The sequence below is a fragment of the Puma concolor genome, chromosome A1 (genome assembly GCF_028749965.1).
Source record: "Puma concolor isolate L17-30 chromosome A1, mPumCon1.1.hap2, whole genome shotgun sequence".
Lineage (NCBI taxonomy): Eukaryota > Metazoa > Chordata > Mammalia > Carnivora > Felidae > Puma > Puma concolor.
The window spans coordinates 153,964,247-153,982,575 of NC_141667.1; the positions used below are offsets into that span (position 1 = coordinate 153,964,247).

Genomic DNA, 18,329 nt, shown 5'->3' on the forward strand with positions numbered 1-18,329 from the left:
AAAGAATTAAAGGAAAAAGGAGGGGCACCTGGGTGGCTCAGTTGGTTATGCATCTAAGACTCAGGACATGATCTCGTAGTTCATGAGTTCAAGCCCCACATTGGGCTCTGTGCTGACAGCTCAAAGCCTGCAGCCTGCTTCAGATTCTGTGTCTCCTCTCTGCTCCTCCTCCACTCATGCTGTCTCTCAAAAAATAAATAAATGTTAAAAAAAATTAAAAAAAATGAAAAGCTCATTCATACACACACACACACACACACACACACACACACACACACACACACACACACACTCCTGTTCCTGGTTCAGCCTTATCTGTTTGAGCATGATTGATCTGTGTAGCCTGAGTGTCTGAAGCCCTTGATGCCCCTAATGACAGGCAGAGCTTGAGGCTTAGGTCTGCCATTCTTCCCTTGCAGGATATAGTAATATATACCACTCTTTCCTCTCTCAGAGCATTCTGCACATAATTATAACAACGGTAGTAACAGGTGTTAACCACTGACACCAGCTTCTCCAAATCAGGTTCTGTTCAAGAGGCCTCACATTTATTCATTTGTTCAATCCTTACAATCGGTGCCATTGTTTCCCTCATTTTACAGGTGAAGAAACTGAGGCACAGAGAGACAAAGTCATTGGCCAGTGGCTCTCCTCTGGATTTGGACTCTTGTCCTTCTTGCACCAGGGTCCCTGAACTTGCCTGGGGTGCTGAGCACCTCTCATTCTTCACGCTCCGTTAAACCCATGTCATTGTCACTGGTTCTGCAGCCACTGCAAGTACTGGAGAAGGTGGTCTGGGTGTTTATCCTCCAAGGTCCTCTTGGGTAAGGCAAGGTGCTTTTCAACTTTGTGTTATTGCCTGGTATGCACCAGGTGCTCCATAAGTGTTAGGAGAACAAGTGCGTAACTGAGTCAGGGAGTAGAGTGCCTATCCAGAGGAATTGAAACCAGGATCTCGAAGAGATGCTTGCACTCACACGCCCATGGCAGCATCACCCATGATAGTTGAGATATGGAAACACCCTAAGTGACCATAAATGGAAGAATGGATAAAGATATACTCTATCTAGCTGGGTGAGGGGTATTGAGGAGGACACCTGTTGGGATGGGCATTGGGTGTTGTATGGAAACCAATTTGATAATAGATTTCATATTTAAATAAATAAATAAATAAATAAATAATGAGAAAAAAAGATATACTCTGTCTATCTATCAATCTATCATCTATCATCTATCCATCATCATCTGTTATCTATTATCTATTTATCATCTATCTATCATCATTTATTATGTATTATCTAGCTATCATCATCATCTATTATCTATCATCTATTATCTATCGTCATCTATTATCTATCATCTATTATCTATCGTCATCTATTATCTATCATCTATTATCTTTCATTATCTGTTATCTGTCTATGTATCTATCATCTATCTATCTATCTATCTATCTATCTATCTATCTATCTATATCACATGATGGATATTATTCAGCCACACGAAAATAGGAAATCCTGGGGGCACCTGGGTGGCTCAGTCAGTTAAACATCTGACTCTTGATTTCAGCTCAGGTCATGATCTCACGGCTTGTGAGATTGAGCCCTGCATCAGGCTCTGTGCTGAAGTTGTGGAAACTGCTTGGGATTCTCTCTTTCTCTTCCTCTCTCAAAATAAATAAACATTAGAAAAATAATGGAAATCCTGCCATTCATAACATGGTTGGACCTCAAAGACATTATGCAAGGTGACGTAAGTCAGACAGAGCAAGACAAATACTGTATGACATCACTCATATGTGGAATCTAGAATAGTCAAAATCATAGAAACAGAGAGTGGAATGGTAGTTGCCAGGGGCTGGGGAGAAGGAAAGTGGAGAGAGGTATTAGTCAAGGGTGTAAAATTTCTGTTATGCAGGATGACTAAGTCCTGGAGATCTGCTGTACAGCACAGTGCCTACAGTTAATCATTCTGTGTTGTGTTTATTAAAATATTTATTAAATATTTATTTACCAATTATTATTTATTTATTTAAATATTTATTTAAAGGGTAGATTTTGTATGAAGTCTTCTTCCTATAGACACAAAATATTAACAATAAAATAACAACAACAGCAGCAGCAACAAGAACAATAATAAAGGAGTGGGAGGGAAGTTTGGGGAGTGATAAACAGGTGGATTTGATGGCAGTGACAGTTTCACAGGTGTGTTTTTTTTTTCTTTTAAAATTTTTATTCAAATTCTAGTTAGTTAATATACAGGGCAACATTGGTTTCAGTCCTTTTTTTAAAGTTTATTTTTGAGGGAGAGAGAGAGAATGAGTGGAAGAGGGGCAGAGAAAGAAGGACAGAGGATCTGAAGTGGGCTCTGTTCTGACAGCAGAGAGCCCAATGCAGGGCTCGAACTCAGAACCATGAGATCATGAACTGAGCTGAAGTCGGACACTCAACCGACTGAGGCACCCAGGCGCCCCTTCACAGGTGTATTCTTACTTCAAGAAAGTGGTTAAAACAGACCAGCTGGTGATGAGCAGACCCTACGCTGCCTGCCGACTGCCTCCATGTGGTGGCTTGAGAGAGCAAGGATCTATAGTGTGATGGGCCAGTCCTCCTGATTCTCCACTTGCCAGCTCTGGTGGATCCTCCATTCTACCCTCCTATTTGTCATCACAACACTCAAACAGCAGCTGTGAGAGCCAGAGGGAACATCCACTGAGCACCAGCTTAGTTTCCCCCAACTCCCCTCCCCAGTGGGACACTCAGAAGAGTGCAGACATCTCTGGCAGCAACCAGAGATAAGAACACCACTCGTTTGGTTTGGAAAATCCAGCAATATGAGTAAACATTAGTCTCTAACTTTGTCTGTGATGCAAGCTTGTTCACTCCATGCTAGGCCACATCCTTCCTGCCCATGCTGGGCTGTGGCCACTATAAATTCATCAAGTTTCCTCTTGGGCTGTTTCTGAGGCCTGCATCTGGGTGAGTCCAGCTCTGTGACACTGTGTGGATGCAAGGGACTGGGGAGAAATGGGGAGGGAATGTCAAGGGCCAGATTTCTCTTGGTTAATGCACTAGGGATTCTTAGACCAGCTTGAAAGTTTGTCCTTCAATGAGGATTTGGAATGTACTCTGATGTTTCTCATTATTGGGCTTTATGTGTTTGTGCAAGTGTGTGCCTAGGGGCAGGGGTGAGGGCCAGGACAGCAGACACAGCTTAGACCCACGACTCTGGGGGATTTGCCGAGCAGTCCCCCAGAGGCTGGATGGAGAGGATGTGTATGAGGAAATGAACATCCTAGACAGCAGGGACATAGGAGATAAAGGTTAGGATAGGGTGCACTAGGGTTAGGGAAAGGGGGGCACCGAGGACAGGTACAGACAGTCTGGGTGTGGATGAGAAGATTGGTGGAGGGGGACCAGGGATGGATCCATCTGGAGGCGGCCCACCACCCCTCAAATGCATAAGGAATAGACTTGGCAGGTGCGTGGAGCCAGGAGTGAGATACAGAGAGAGGTGAGCTTGTCTCTGTGTTTTGCACACTAATCTGTGGTCATTCTAAATTCTAATTTAAAGTGTTCCATAGCTCCACAGGCTCTCTCCCTCCCATCAGCATCATTTATGCCTTTAGGTTGATGCTGTGCTTTTCCAAATTCGTTGTGAAGGGACCAATCCCAAACACAATGAGCGCGTTCATCTATCCAAAATCTGGGAAAGGTGGAAGAGAAAAAGTTGTAGCAGCTGACCTCTGCTCTTTGTGGAACCCTAAATTTACATAGGGAAACTGAGCTCAGTGAGCTCTGTAATACACGGCTGTGTGTGGCAAATGCTGGGAAAATGTTTTTTTGCTTTTTAACCATCTATTTTACAGTCTTTGATCTTTTTTTGTTTTGGATCTGACTGACAAACCTAGTTAAGTGATGGAAGAGATAGTTACACACCTTTCCACTCTGTGAACAGTGCAGTGTTAGGGATGTGAGAAATCAGTGACCCTGATCTAAATCCTGGCTTTGAACCATTTTTTTTTTCTTTCTGTGAAACCTTGGACAAACCCCTTAGTTTCAAAGACTGAGTTCCTAAAAAAAAAAAAAAAAAAAAAAAAAAAAAAAGACTAAGTTCCTCTTCCACAAAACGGGCTTAGAAATATACTCATGTCATACAGCTTTGTGAACGTTAGATAAGAAAAAGGATTAGTGCAGGGCCTTAGCCCACAAGAGACTCTCAATAAATGTCAGTTCTAACAATTATAATTGTGAATTTTGCAAGGAGACCTTAAAGAGATGTTATGTGTTTATTCCACCCACCCCACCCCTGCGGTACCTAAGTTTCATTTCATTTGTTTCTATCAATCAGTGGATCAATAGACGTGCACTAGAAGACCATCCCCTTCTCTGTGCTCTTTCTCTGTCCAGCCATGTGCTGCTCTGTTACCATCATAGTTACTCATTTCCTGGGTCAAAGCAAAAACGGGGAACCAGAGCCTTTCAATTAGAAGGAACTTAAGAGCCATATTTTCCACTCTGTCATTTTATAGATGAGGAAAGTGAAGGTGAGGAGTAATGAAGAGTTTATCGTAGGCCATAGCCCAGTAATTGGTGAGAACAAAATTCTCTCGGTGACATTTGGAAGTAACATCACAGAGCAGTTGGTTTGTGCATATATAAGGCTGTTAATGCAGTTGCGTTTGTGGGTTTAATTACTGTTTCTGTCCACAGGGACACCTTTCTTCCATGGCTCAGGACACACTCCTGAGTCAAGCTAACAGGAGAACATTCTGGTAGGTATTTGGTTCACTTTTTTTTTTCCTTTTTGATGTTTATTTATTTATTTTGAGAGAGAAAGAGAATGCGAATGAGCAGGGGAGGGGCAGAGACAGGGAGAGAGAGAAACCCAAGCAAGCTCCAGGCTCAGCATGGAGCCCGATGTGGGGCTCAGTCCCATGACCCCTAGATCATGACCTGAGCTGAAATCCAAAGTTGGGCACTTAACTGACTGAGCCACCCAGGTGCCCCTGGTTCACTTCTTAAAATTAAAGATGACAACTCACAGTTGGGTTATAGTTTTTGTTTTGTATTCTGGATTTTTCATAGTTTAATTCTCTCTAAAGAGGGCAGAATTTAAAAATGACTCTCCTTACCTGTCTGTTTCCACTGTTCCAGCTTCCCAGTGTGGACCTATGCCCAAAGACCCTGACCAGAGCCACGGATGAACATGGCAAGTGTCCGCTGCAAGTTGGCCCGTTACCTGGAGGATTTGGGGGACACAGACTTTAAGAAATTCAAGATGCACTTAGAAGACTACCCTTCTCAAAAGGGGTTCAGCCCACTCCCTCGGAGTCAGACAGAGAAGGCAGACCACATGGATCTAGCTACTTTGATGATTGACTTCAATGGTGAGGAGAAGGCATGGGCCATGGCAGTGTGGATTTTTGCTGCAATCAACAGGAGAGACCTTTATGAAAAAGCTAAGAGGGATGAGCCACAGTGGGGTGAGTGGAGGGAAGACAACATTTTTAAAAATTGTGATAAAATACACATAACATAAAATTTACCCTCTTACCATTTCTAAACATATGGTTCAGTAGTGTTAAGCAGAGTCATGTTGTGCAATCAATCTCCAGAACTTTTTTTCATCTTACAAAACTCTGTACCCATTAAATAACAATTCTCCATTCCCTTCCCCTCAGCCTCTTGAGCCACCACTTTCTGTCTCTATGAATCTGACTACTCTTGGTACCTCTTATAAATTGAATCATAAAGTATTTGTTTGTATGTGGCTTATTTTATTTAAGATAAAGTCCTTGAGCTTCATCCATGTTGTCACATATGACATGATTTCATTCCTTTTTAAGGTGTAATAATATCCCCTGGTATATGTATACCACATTTTGTTCACCTATTCATCCATCAATGGACATTCAGATTGCTTCTAGCTTTTGATTCTTGTGACTAATGCTGGTAGGAACATGTGGGTACAAGTTTCTTTGAGACCCTGCTTTCAATTCCTTTGGGTGTATGTTCAGAAGTGGAATTATTGGATGATATGGTAATTCTAGGTCCAATTCTTTGAGGAACTCCCATAATGTTTTCCACAGTGGCTGCACCATTTTGCACTCACATCAACAGTGTACAAGGGTTCTAATTTTTCCTCATCCCCAACACTTATTTTATTTTTGTTTTGATAGTAGCTATTCTAATGGCTGTGAGATGATATCTTATTGCAGTTTTGAGTTGCATTTCCTGATTGGCTACTGATACTGAATGACTTTTCATGTGGTTTTTAGCCATTTGTTTATCTTTGGAGAAATGTCTATTCAACTCCTTTTTCCCATATTTTAATTGGGGTATTTGTTGTTGCTGTTGTTGACTTGTGAGGACTCTTTTTATGTCCTGGATATTAACTATTTATCAAATATATGATTTGCAAATATTTTCTTCCATCCATGGATTGCCTTTTCACTCTGTTGATGGTATCTTTTGATGAAATAAAGTTAACCTTTGTTTTTTAATAATTCCATTTATCATCTTGGCTTTATCCTCTTTCTTCCTCTCATGATACTGCCATGAGACATTGGAGGAAAGCAGTTTGGTTTCCTTCTAGCTCCTTTAAAAATCCAACTCATGGCTCATCTATCCCCTAGGAACTGTGGACATGTTGGGGGTAGGGTTTTTCTTTCTGGCTTGATGTTTTGAACAAGGGAAGGGTACAAGAAAGGGCTCAAAGGAACCTAGAAGATCACAGGATGATGATGTTGAGCTAGTAGAAAGGAGGAATAAAAATGAATCAGCAGATCAGGAGAAGTATGGCGAATGGGTCAGTGATATGGACATAATGAGGGACAGAAACATGATAATGGGGGCATGAGGTGGGGATGCACAGCAGTGGGATGTTATAAAAAATGCATATAATAATATAATTAAAATTGTGTCCTTACTTATATACTAATTAACCAAATTAAGGTGTAATAATCATAGTGGCAGAAGTGGTTCACTTAAGCAGTTTTTATGGATTTTGGTAATTCCTTGTAAGAACTCCATGAGGCTGGCATTTTTAAAAAATTTTATTTGTAGGCTCTACACCCAACATAGGTCTTGAACTCACAACCCCTAGATCAAGAGTTGCATGCTCTACCAACTGAGCCAGCCAGGCGCCATGAGGCTGGCACTTTCAAATGAACTTTCAGTTTCATTACTAAATAAGACACTCCAGACACAAAAAGACAAACACAGTATGATTCCATTTATAAGAGCTACTACAGTGGTTAAATTTATAGAGACAGAAAGTGGTTGCTAGGAGCTGCAGGCAGTGGGGAATGGGGAATTGTTTAATGGTTAGAGTTTCAGTTTTGCAAATAGAAGATCATTCTGGAGGTTGGCCAACAACTTGAAGTGAGTCTGAAAGAGATTCTGGTTGCCTGAGACTCTGTTTCAGTCAGATCCAAGACCTGGATTCAGTGCCAGATGTGCCTTGGGCTGGATCCTGGCTCTTAACTACTATGCTATCTTGGCTTCTGTAACTGGGCTCTGAGATGGAAGAATTATAACTAGGATTAGAAGTCTGTTTTTGTTTTTGTTGTTGTTGAGGGGGAGAAGATTGTAGGGTTAGGTTTTAGATGAAGAATTAAGTCATGGTTTTGGTTTGAGTTAATGTTTAGATTTTGTTTTGTGACCGAGTTATCGGTCTGAATGCATTTGGATTCAGAATAAGTAGACACCTACGTAGAATCTTTAAAAAAATTTTTTTAATGGTTATTTATTTTTGAGAGAGACAGAGTGCAGCATGGGAGGGGCAGAGAGACAGGGAGACACAGAATCAGAAGCAGGCTATAAGCTCTGGGCTGTCAGCACAGAGCCCAACGTGAGGCTTGAATTCATGAACCGTGAGATTATGACCTGAGCTGAAGTTGGACAGTAAACCAGCTGAGCCACCCAGATGCCCCTTTACCAGGAATCTTTTATGTTGCTCTTGGGTTCCTGCTCATCTAAAATTATCTCTCAAATATTTCCCCTGGTTGCTGAGCACTTGTTCTATTGTACTTTAATTTCTCTGGTGAAATGCTTCTTTGGGATGTGTAATTTAGTGACTGTTTAGATCTATGATTCTCAACTGTAGATGCATGTTGGAGCTTTCAAAATATATTGGGTGCTACAAACAGAAGAATGAAACTGGACCATTTTCTTACACCATTCACAAAAATAAACTCAAAATAAATGAAAGACCTAAGTGTGAGACAGGAAAGCATCAAAACCCTAGAGGAGAAATCAGGCAACAACCTCTTTGACCTCAGCCACAGCAATTTCTTGCTCAACACATCTCCAAAAGCAAGGGAATTAAAAACAAAAATGAGCTATTGGGACTTCATCAAGATAAAAAGCTTCTGCACTGCAAAGGAAACAATCAAGAAAACTAAAAGGCAATTGACAGAATAGGAGAAGATATTTGCAAATAACATATCAGATAAAGGGTTTTTATCCAAACTATATAAAGAACTTACCAAACTCAACACCCAAAAAACAAATAATCCAGTGAAGAAATGGGCATAAGACTTGAGTAGACACTTTTCCGAAGAAGACATCCAGATGGCTAACAAACACATGAAAAGACGCTCATCACTCATCATCAGGGAAATACAAATTGAAATCACACTGAGATATCACCCCACACTTGTCACAGTGGCTAAAATTAACAACTTAGAAAACAACAGATGCTGGTGAGGATGTGGAGAAATGGGACCTTCTTTCACTGTTGGTGGGGAAATGCAAACTGGTGCAGCTGATCTGGAAAACAGTGTGGAGGTTCCTCAAAAAATTAAAACTAGAACTACCCTATAACCTAGCAATAGCACTACTAGGAATTTATCCAAAGGATACAGGAGTGATGATTCAAAGTGGTGCATATACCCCAATGTTTATAGAAGCACTTTCAACAATAGCCAAATTATGGGAAAAGCCCAAATGTCCATCAACTGATGAATGGATAAAGAAGATGTGGTTTATATATACAATGGAATACTACTTGACAATGAGAAAGAATGAAATCCTGCCATTTATGACAACATGGATGGAACTGGAGGGTATTATCTTGAGTGAAATAAGTCAGAGAAAGACAGATAACATATGTTTTCACTCATATGTGGATCTTGAAAAACTTAACACAAGACCATGGGGGAAGGGAAAGGGAAAGGGAAAAATTAGTTTCAAACAGAGAGGGGGAAAACACATAAGAGACTCTTAAATACAGAGAACAAACTGAAAGTTGATGGGGGTGGATGGGGGAGAGGGGAAAATGGGTGATGGACACTGAGGAGGGCATTTGTTGGGATGAGCACTGGGTGTTGTGTGTAAGTGATGAATCATGGGAATCTAACCCCCAAACCAGGAGCACACTATACAATATACACTATATACACTATATACAATGAATGTTAGCTAACTTGACAATAAATTATATATATATATATATACATATATATATAAAATATATATAAAATATATATATATAAAATATATATATATTATATATATATACATATATATAATATATATATAAAATCTGTTTATTTAGTTTTGAGAGAGAGCGAGAGAGCACATGAGCAGGGGAGGGACAGAGAGAGAAGGAGTCACAGAATTTGAAGCAGGCTCCAGGCTCTGAGCTGTCAGCACAGAGCCTGGCACAGGGCTTGAACCCATGAATTGTGAGATCATGACCTGAGCCAAAGTTGGAAGTTTAACCGACTGAGCCACCCAGGCGCCCCACTGACAATAAATTATATTAAAAAAAATATATATTTATATATATAACTTCTATTTTATATTTATTTATCTATTATTATACACAATGGTGCTGGACCCTACCTCAGATAAATTGAAAAATAATCACTGCGGGTGGAGTCCAAGAATCAGTATTTTAAAATATGTTTTTATTTATTTTGAGATAGAGAGAGGGAGCAATCAGGGGCAGGGAAGAGAGAGCAGGAGAGAGAGAATCCTAAGCAGCTTCCAGGAGTCAGCACAGAACCTGACATGGGACTGGAACTTCTAAACCATGAGATCATTACCTGAGTCAAAATGAAGAGTCTGACACTCAACCAACTTAGGTTACCAGGTGCACCTCAGAGTCAATATTTTTAAAGCTTCCTAAGTGAATCTCAAGTCAGCTGGGATAGTGAACCACTGAGTTAGACAAACTAGATTGGTAATTCTTACTTTGGGAGACTAAGAATGTCTGAAATTATGACTAATTTCAGGCATTTGGGGGCAGGGAAGGATAATCCTGCTGGTCCATAGCCATCTTGGGGATATTTAGACATTTAAAAGTGCATGAATGCCACGAAGTGGATGTCCAGCTGCACACCTGTCATTTGCAGCTCTGAGCTCTGTTTTTGTTTGGGAGAGATCTGGAACAGGGGACTTTGAGCTATGCCAGCTGTTGGGTACTGGGTCTGAATTATGTCACCTTAGTCAGGAGTCCTGGCTTTTAAATTTGTATTTCTTTTTCCTTTTGTTTTCAGATAATGCACATGTGGTATACCGGGAAGAAAGCCTTGAAGAAGAGTGGATGGGTTTATTCGGGTACCTATCCAGAATCTCTATTTGTAAAAAAAAGAAGGGTAAGCAATGGGAATAGTGCTTCCCATTGGGTTTGGAAATCCTGCTTTGGAGGCTGGGAAGCTTGTTCATCCTATATGTTCCTGCTCCTTGGGGGTACAGAGGCCCATTTCAGGAAATCCACTAGAGCTGAAGAAACAGATCAGTGTTCACATGGCTCCTTGTAGTAGTCCCAAGGGAAGTCACCAAGGGGAGGTGATTGAGTGTTTCAGGTTTTAAAAGGTATGGGATGCCGACCTAAAGGAATAAGATAGAAGAAAAATAAATGACTTTCTGGGGGCACCTGGGTGGCTCAGTTAGTCAAGTTGATTTTGGGTTAGGTCATGATCTCATGGTTCATAAGTTCCAGCCCTGCAGCAGGCTCTGAGCTGACTGTGAAGAGCCTGCTTGGGAGTCTCTCTCTCTCTCTCTCTCTCTCTCTCTCTCTCTCTCTCCCTTTCTCTCTCTCTCTCCCTTTCTCTCTCTCTCTGCCCCTTCCCTGCACTCTCTCTCTTTCTCTCTCTCAAAAATAAATAAATAAACATTGTAGAAAAGGATTTTCTGGTAGGTGACAGTGCCTGTGGCACTTTGCTGTTCTTCTGCTCAGCTGTGTATAGGAAGATTTTGACATCCTAGATTTTCTGGGACCGTCTGTACCTGTGCAGTGAAGAGAACCTGCACTTTCCATTTCTTAGCTCTGGTCATCACTCCCTATGGACCAGAGACCCTTGTTGAGAGCTTTCATGTGCTTGGGCTTCTCCCAAAGTCTACCTTTCTGTTTTGCCTCAGATTACTGTAAGAAGTACAAAAAACATGTGAGGAGCAGATTCCAGTGTATCAAAGATAGGAATGCTCGTCTGGGTGAGAGCGTGAACCTCAACAAACGCTATACCAGGCTGCGTCTTGTCAAGGAACACAAGAACCAGCAAGAGAGGGAACATGAGCTCCTGGCCATCGGCAGGACTTCAGCCAAGATGCTGGACAGCCCTGTGAGCTCCCTGAATGTGGAATTACTGTTTGAGCCTGACGACCAACACTCTGAGCCTGTTCACACGGTGGTATTCCAGGGAGCAGCAGGCATTGGGAAAACAATACTGGCAAGGAAGATCATGTTGGACTGGGCATCAGAGAAAATTTACCAGGACAGGTTTGACTATTTGTTTTATATCCACTGTCGGGAAGTGAGTCTTGGGACACGGAGGAGCCTGGGAGACCTGATTGTCAGCTGCTGCCCAGATCCAAACCCACCCATATGCAAGATTGTGAGCAAGCCTTCTCGGATTCTCTTCCTCATGGATGGCTTCGATGAACTTCAGGGTGCCTTTGATGAGCACACAGAGGCGCTCTGTACAAACTGGCAGAAGGTAGAGCGGGGAGACATTCTCCTGAGCAGCCTCATCAGAAAGAGGCTGCTTCCCGAGGCCTCTTTACTTATCACCACGAGACCTGTGGCTCTGGAGAAACTACAGCATTTGCTGGACCGCCCCCGTCATGTGGAGATCCTGGGTTTCTCAGAGGCCAAAAGAAAGGAATACTTTTTCAAGTATTTCTCAGATGAGCAGCAAGCCAGGGAGGCCTTCAGGCTGATTCAGGAGAATGAGATCCTCTTCACCATGTGCTTTATCCCCTTGGTCTGCTGGATTGTGTGCACTGGGTTGAAGCAGCAGATGGACAGTGGCAAGAGTCTTGCCCAGACATCCAAGACCACCACTGCAGTGTACATCTTCTTCCTCTCCACTTTGTTGCAATCCCGCAGAGGGAACCAGAACCACGATGTCTCTACTAACCTCCGGGGTCTCTGTTCCTTGGCCGCAGATGGAATCTGGAACCAGAAAATCCTGTTTGAGGAGTGTGACCTTAGGAATCATGGCCTTCAGAAGGCAGATGTATCTGCTTTCTTGAGGATCAACCTATTCCAGAAGGAAGTGGACTGTGAGAAATTCTACAGCTTCATCCACATGACCTTCCAGGAATTCTTTGCTGCCATGTACTACTTGCTGGAAGAGGAGGGACAGGGAGACACAGGGAGCTTGCTGTTGAGTGGTTCCAAGCTTCCCAACCGAGATGTGACAGTCCTTCTGGAAAACTATGGCAAGTTTGAAAAGGGGTATCTGATTTTCGTTGTCCGTTTCCTCTTTGGCCTTGTAAACCAGGAGAGAACCTCCTACTTGGAGAAAAAACTGAGTTGCAAGATCTCTCAGCAAATCAGGCTGGAGCTGCTAAAATGGATTGAAAAGAAAGCCAAGGCCAAGAATCTGCAGATCCAGCCCAGCCAGTTGGAGTTGTTCTACTGTCTATATGAGATGCAAGAGGAGGACTTTGTGCAAAAGGCCATGGGCCATTTCCCCCAAATTGACATCAATCTCTCTACCAGAATGGACCATGTAGTTTCTTCTTTTTGTATTGAGAACTGTCAAGGTGTGGAATCACTTTCCCTGAGGTTGCTTCATAACTCTCCAAAGGAAGAGGAGGAGGAAGAGGAGGAGGAAGTGCAACACTGTGAGGTGGACCACTGTGTCCTCCTAGATCCTCATGCTGCCTATACTCACCGGTAAGACAATTTGGCTGCAGGCAGGTGGTAGAATGGTAGTGTTGCCTTCACTTTCTAGTCACCTTTCTCTGGGCACTTTCTCTCTTCCCACTTCTTAATTGTCTTTAAAATGTGGTTGCAACAGAGGCACCTGGGTGGGTCAGTCAGTTAAGCATCAGCCTCTTGATTTTAGCTCGGGTCATGATGACATAGTTCATGAAATTGAGCCCCACATCGGGCTCTGCACTGACAGCATGGATCCTGGTTGGGATTCTGTCTCTTCCTCTCTCTCTGACCCTCCCCTGCTAATGTGCATGCTCTCTCAAAATAAATAAATAAGCATTTAAAAAATGTGGTTGCAACAGCTACATAATGCCACCACCACCCATTTCTACCAGACTCCTTCAGCGGCAGAGATTGACTAGTAGAGGAAAGGTAGGTGGACAAATGGATGAGAAAAAAGCCAACACCACCAACAACAACAAAATAAACATTTGGTGGATGTGAACTCAGTGCAAGATATTACGTGGGGAAGAGAGTTGAATGCAAGTGTTGTGAACTCAAATTGCTTGTAATCTACTTGGGACTCTAGTGCATAGTATCCAGTCAATTCCCAAGCAGCAAAACAATCACAGTGACTGTCCCAGGAACAGAGAGGATAGAGGGCCTTCGGTGCTGGAGGGAGAAGTTTCTCAGAGGAGTGATGTTGGAGCTTGCCATGAAGGATCTGTAGGATGTGAGTGAGTGTAGGAGAAGGTAAAGGGATTTTGGCAGTGGTGTCTGTGTAACAAAGTATAAATATGGTCTGAGGAGCAGTGTATGTAGGAGACTATGGGGGACTGACATGACTTCATTGGAACAAACATAATGAGAGAAACTGAAGGAAATAGGGCTGGAAAGGAGAAGGTACTTTTAAGCTTTCACACTGTGTTTATAACAAGGAAGTCACCAAGGTCTTCCTCTTCAAGAGCACCCTCTTCAAGGTCTGTTCACCGACTTTGTAGGGGATTGGAAGCCAGTTTCTGTGTCTGTACAGCAAAGCAATTCAGTTCCCTGACCTCTGAAATCCCTGCTTGGACATGGCCACAGCTACGGTGGGAAGGTAGATGCTCTGCATGTGCTTGAGTTTAACCTGCAAAAACAAAACAAAACAAAACAAAAACAAAAAAAAAAACAACCCCCACAAAAAAAACACTTGACATGAGACAAAATTAAAGAGATAGGGGGCTGGCCCTTCTACTAGGAGCAATGAATTTTCATCTCCCTCTCTCCCTCTTGGCAGCACTTCCAGGATGATATTTATTTATCATTTGGTCATCAAGGACCACCCACTGGGGCTTCAGTGTTGCTGAGACCCAGGCCCTGCTCACAGTGATGTAAGGTTTGGTTGTGGGGATAGTTGGGACACAAGAATGGACTATAGGGAAGAATCAGCTATGGCAAGAACACCTGCAGGATGCACCAGAAGCCCACCGTGGGGAGCCCTTGAGCAGCTGGACTCTGAAGGATGGATCATGAGGAGCCAAACAGAGGGAATAGTGGGTTCATAAGGCAGGAGTTGGGGAAGCAGGATATGTCTCTATGGTGGGAAATAGTTCAGAATAGCTGCAGGGGGATGGGAGGAGGGGAGAAAGAGACAGTAAGTGAGGGAAGGAGGCATACCTGCTCATTAGGGCCCTAAAAACTAGTCTGAGAAGAGACCTGACCATGGTTACACAGCCGTGGAGAAGGCTTGCAGAGACTTAGAATAAAAGTCCTGATAAAAAGCCTGACACCCATCTTGCTAGATGACAGTTATGTTCCTCAGAGGGTAGGAGCTTGCTTTGTGTGTTCTGGAACCTTCTGAAGCCAGCAGCATGGGCATCCACCTCATGCTTGTTAGAAGTGCAGAATTGCAGGCCCAGTCCTAGACCCACAAAGTCAGAATCTGCATTTCAACATGAGCTACACATTGGAAGCACTGGAAGTCTTAAAAACATTGATATGCTTGGTCCCATCTCAGAGATTCTGACTTATTCCTATGGAGAGGACTGGCCTAGGGGTTTTTGAGAGCATCACAGATGCTGTTATGTAGCCAGTGTCAGAACTAGGCTCTGAATCACTTCCAGAGTGTCCATGGCCTTGGGCAGGACAGCTGACCAATGAGAGGGAGGAGAAGGACATCTGACAGAGGGGATAGGGGGTGCACAAAGGCAGCCAGTCACAGGCTCAAGCCATTTCCATAATAAGGTGTGTAGGACAGTCGTACCAGGGCCCCCTAGCCTTTGTTATTCCTCAGTATGCAATCTTTGTTTCTGTGAGTCATTTCTTTTTTTTTCTCTAAGTTTATTTATTTATTTTGAGAGAGAGAGAGCAGGGGAGGGGCAGAGACAGAAGGAGGGAAAGAGAATCCCAAGTAGGCTCCACACTGTCAGCACAGAGCTATATTCAGGGCTCAATCCCATGAACTGTGAGATCATAACTTTAGCTGAAATCAAGAGTCAGATGCTTAACTGACTGAGCCATCCAGGCAACTTCTGTAAGTCATTTTATAATGCTTGGGAAGTCTTGGTCTGGTGCCAAGCCACTCCTGATTTTCCTTTCTCTCTTTCTTCCTTCCTTATAATTTCTAGGTTGGTGAACTGCCATCTCACTGTTAGCCTTTGGCAGGGTCTCTTCTCAGTACTAAGCACTAGCTGGAACCTCACGGAACTGAACCTCAGTGACAATGCTCTGGGGGACCCAGGGATGATGGTGTTATGTGAGATGCTCCAGCGTCCTGGCTGTAATGTTCAGAGATTGTGGTAAGAACCTACGTGTGTGTGTGTGTGTGTGTGTGTGTGTGTGTGAATGAGATATAGGGAGGACTGGAGGAAGACCTCAGGGTCCAGATAAGTGGTTTATTAGTTTTCTAGGGCTGCTATAACAAAGTACCACAAACCCAGAGGCTTAAACAACAGAAATTCATTTTTTCACAGTACCAGAAGTCCAAGATGAAGATGTCAGCAGGGCTGGTTTCTTCTGAGGCTTCCCTCATTGGTTTACAGATGGTGGTCTTCTCCCTGTGTCTTCACACGGTCCCTGTGTTCATGTCTGATATCCTCAAAGACACCAGTTGTATTGGATGGGGGTCAATTTAATGACCACATTTAACTCTTTAAAGCCTGATCTCCAAATAGAGTCACAATTCTGAAATCCTAGGATTAAGACTTCAATGTATAATTTTTGGAAGGAATGGTGGACACAATTCAGCCTATAAGAGGTGGGAAGGCAGAATGAATTGGAGGCCAGTTGTTCAGGAAGTTTCAAATGGGGAAGAATGAAGGAGAAATGAAATTAAGTCATTTGTTGGTGATGTGACAAAAAGTGCCTGACCTTCAAGGTTTTCCATTTTCTCACCGGCCATCCTCTTAGATGAGAATCAGAGAATTTTATCATGTATAACAGCTACCTAGTCTGGACCCCATCAAAACATTTTGTATACATTGAAATGTCACAGGGACTCTCCTTTAGCTTTCTTAATAAAGAGTGGTTGCTCTGAGCCCACACTGTGAGTCAGACTTACATGCCTCAAGAGGAGCACACAGGTGTCTGAGCCATCTCCCAAACTCTCTTCCATAACACATCTGCATTTTGGATGAGCTACACAGCCAGCGTTAGAGTCTACCACTCCCGGGTGTTTTCATAAATCCCTCTCTTGATCACCATACCCACCCCAACATCATACTTATCAATTTTACCTCCTATACAAACCACTAGCCCAGGTCCAGCAACCATGATTACTTGCCTGGATTTTGTAATGGCCTCCAAGACCATCAGCTTCATGGGTCAGGATTCATGTTTATCTTTCCATTGTCCCTGAAATGTCAGGATAAGTGTCTCAGAAAACATTAGTGCTCAAAAATACATACTTAATGAATATTGACTGGTCTCCCCACATTCACTTTCACCACCTACAATTCTAGTCTCTATATAGAAGTCAGAGGGTTATTTAGAAAATTCTACTTTGATCATGCCATTCTTTTGCTTCTCTCTGCTCTTTTGATAAATTACAAATCCCTTTCTTGCCTTCAAGCTCTGTTTTTGGCTCTTTACCTGCCTCTCTATATCTATCCCACGCCATTCTCCCCACCTCCCTGGTGGGTGTCCCTGTGTGATTCCAGAGAGTGAGACACAAACCAGGAGACATGGGTGATAATGATTTATTTTACCACAATGATTTAGTCATACATTTACTTCTAGTTGGTGTGGAAATGGGGGCAGAAAGGAAGATTAGCGGTTCTAGGATGATGAACTATTGTCCTGGAAAGGAGAACGTTATTCTTGCTCCTCTGACAGGGACACATAGTTGTTGTCGGTGGTGATGGTGAGAGCGGTGTGTGTGTGTGTGTGTGTGTGTGTGTGTGTGTGTGTGTGGTTGTAAAACAAGTCAAGAATTAGAGCTTCCTGCTATTTCAGTGTAGGTGGAAGGCTGGGATTTAATCATCAAACAGAACAATGGGGACAAGATTAGCAAAGAGAAGTAGATGGGTAAAGCCCTAGAGTAGTGCCCACGTGAGGGATTTTCACAGTTAGGGACATGTGCTAAAGAAATGAAACACATAGGTTCACCACGTTTTTCATGCATAAAACAGGGACGTGCCATGTATACATCGGAGAGCTGACCATTATTTATAGAGGGAGTTCACTGATGCACTCAGCAGTTGTGGTCTCGGTCTGTGAGTTAGTGAGCTTGGGGACGAACTTCACAGTAAGTCTCAGGCTGTGCGCAGGAGTTCTGATAGGATGACACTTTACATAAGTTTGGTTAAGATTTTCCCTTTGTGACATGAGACCACAAGTGCCCCTGTTTGGTGCTGAAAACAAGCTTAGACTGGAAGGCAGTGACGAGATAAGCAGCCTGTGTTCTGATGCTTTCTGCTTCTGTACTTGGCATGAAGGTTGGGGCGATGTTGCCTTTCCTATCAGTGCTGCTTCAACATCTCCTCGGTCCTGAGCAGCAATCAGAAGCTGGTAGAATTGGATCTGAGCCACAACAGCTTGGGAGATCTTGGAATCAGACTTCTTTGTGTGGGACTGAGGCATCTATTCTGCAATCTGAAGAAGCTCTGGTGAGTCTGAGATATTTTCCTTCGTGAGGCAAGCAGGAGCTGTGGCTTCAATGAGCCAAGATGAGCGATTTTATTTTATTATTTTATTTTATTTTATTTTATTTTATTTTATTTTATTTTAATTTA

At 42.8% G+C, this 18,329-nt stretch overlaps 1 protein-coding gene across 1 annotated transcript in view; it reads left to right on the forward strand.

Annotated features, from left to right (window-relative positions):
* The first annotated feature begins 4,497 nt into the window (after window positions 1–4,497).
* The window catches only part of NLRP3 (NLR family pyrin domain containing 3), a 53,334-nt gene continuing 39,502 nt past the window's right edge, over window positions 4,498–18,329 (forward strand). Inside the window, exons 1-6 of the mRNA XM_025920220.2 lie at window positions 4,498–4,774; window positions 5,157–5,485; window positions 10,508–10,606; window positions 11,373–13,134; window positions 15,726–15,896; window positions 18,033–18,203. Coding sequence (XP_025776005.2) covers window positions 5,203–5,485; window positions 10,508–10,606; window positions 11,373–13,134; window positions 15,726–15,896; window positions 18,033–18,203 — 2,486 coding nt within the window. The 5' untranslated portion in view covers window positions 4,498–4,774; window positions 5,157–5,202. The remainder of the gene's footprint in view (window positions 4,775–5,156; window positions 5,486–10,507; window positions 10,607–11,372; window positions 13,135–15,725; window positions 15,897–18,032; window positions 18,204–18,329) is intronic.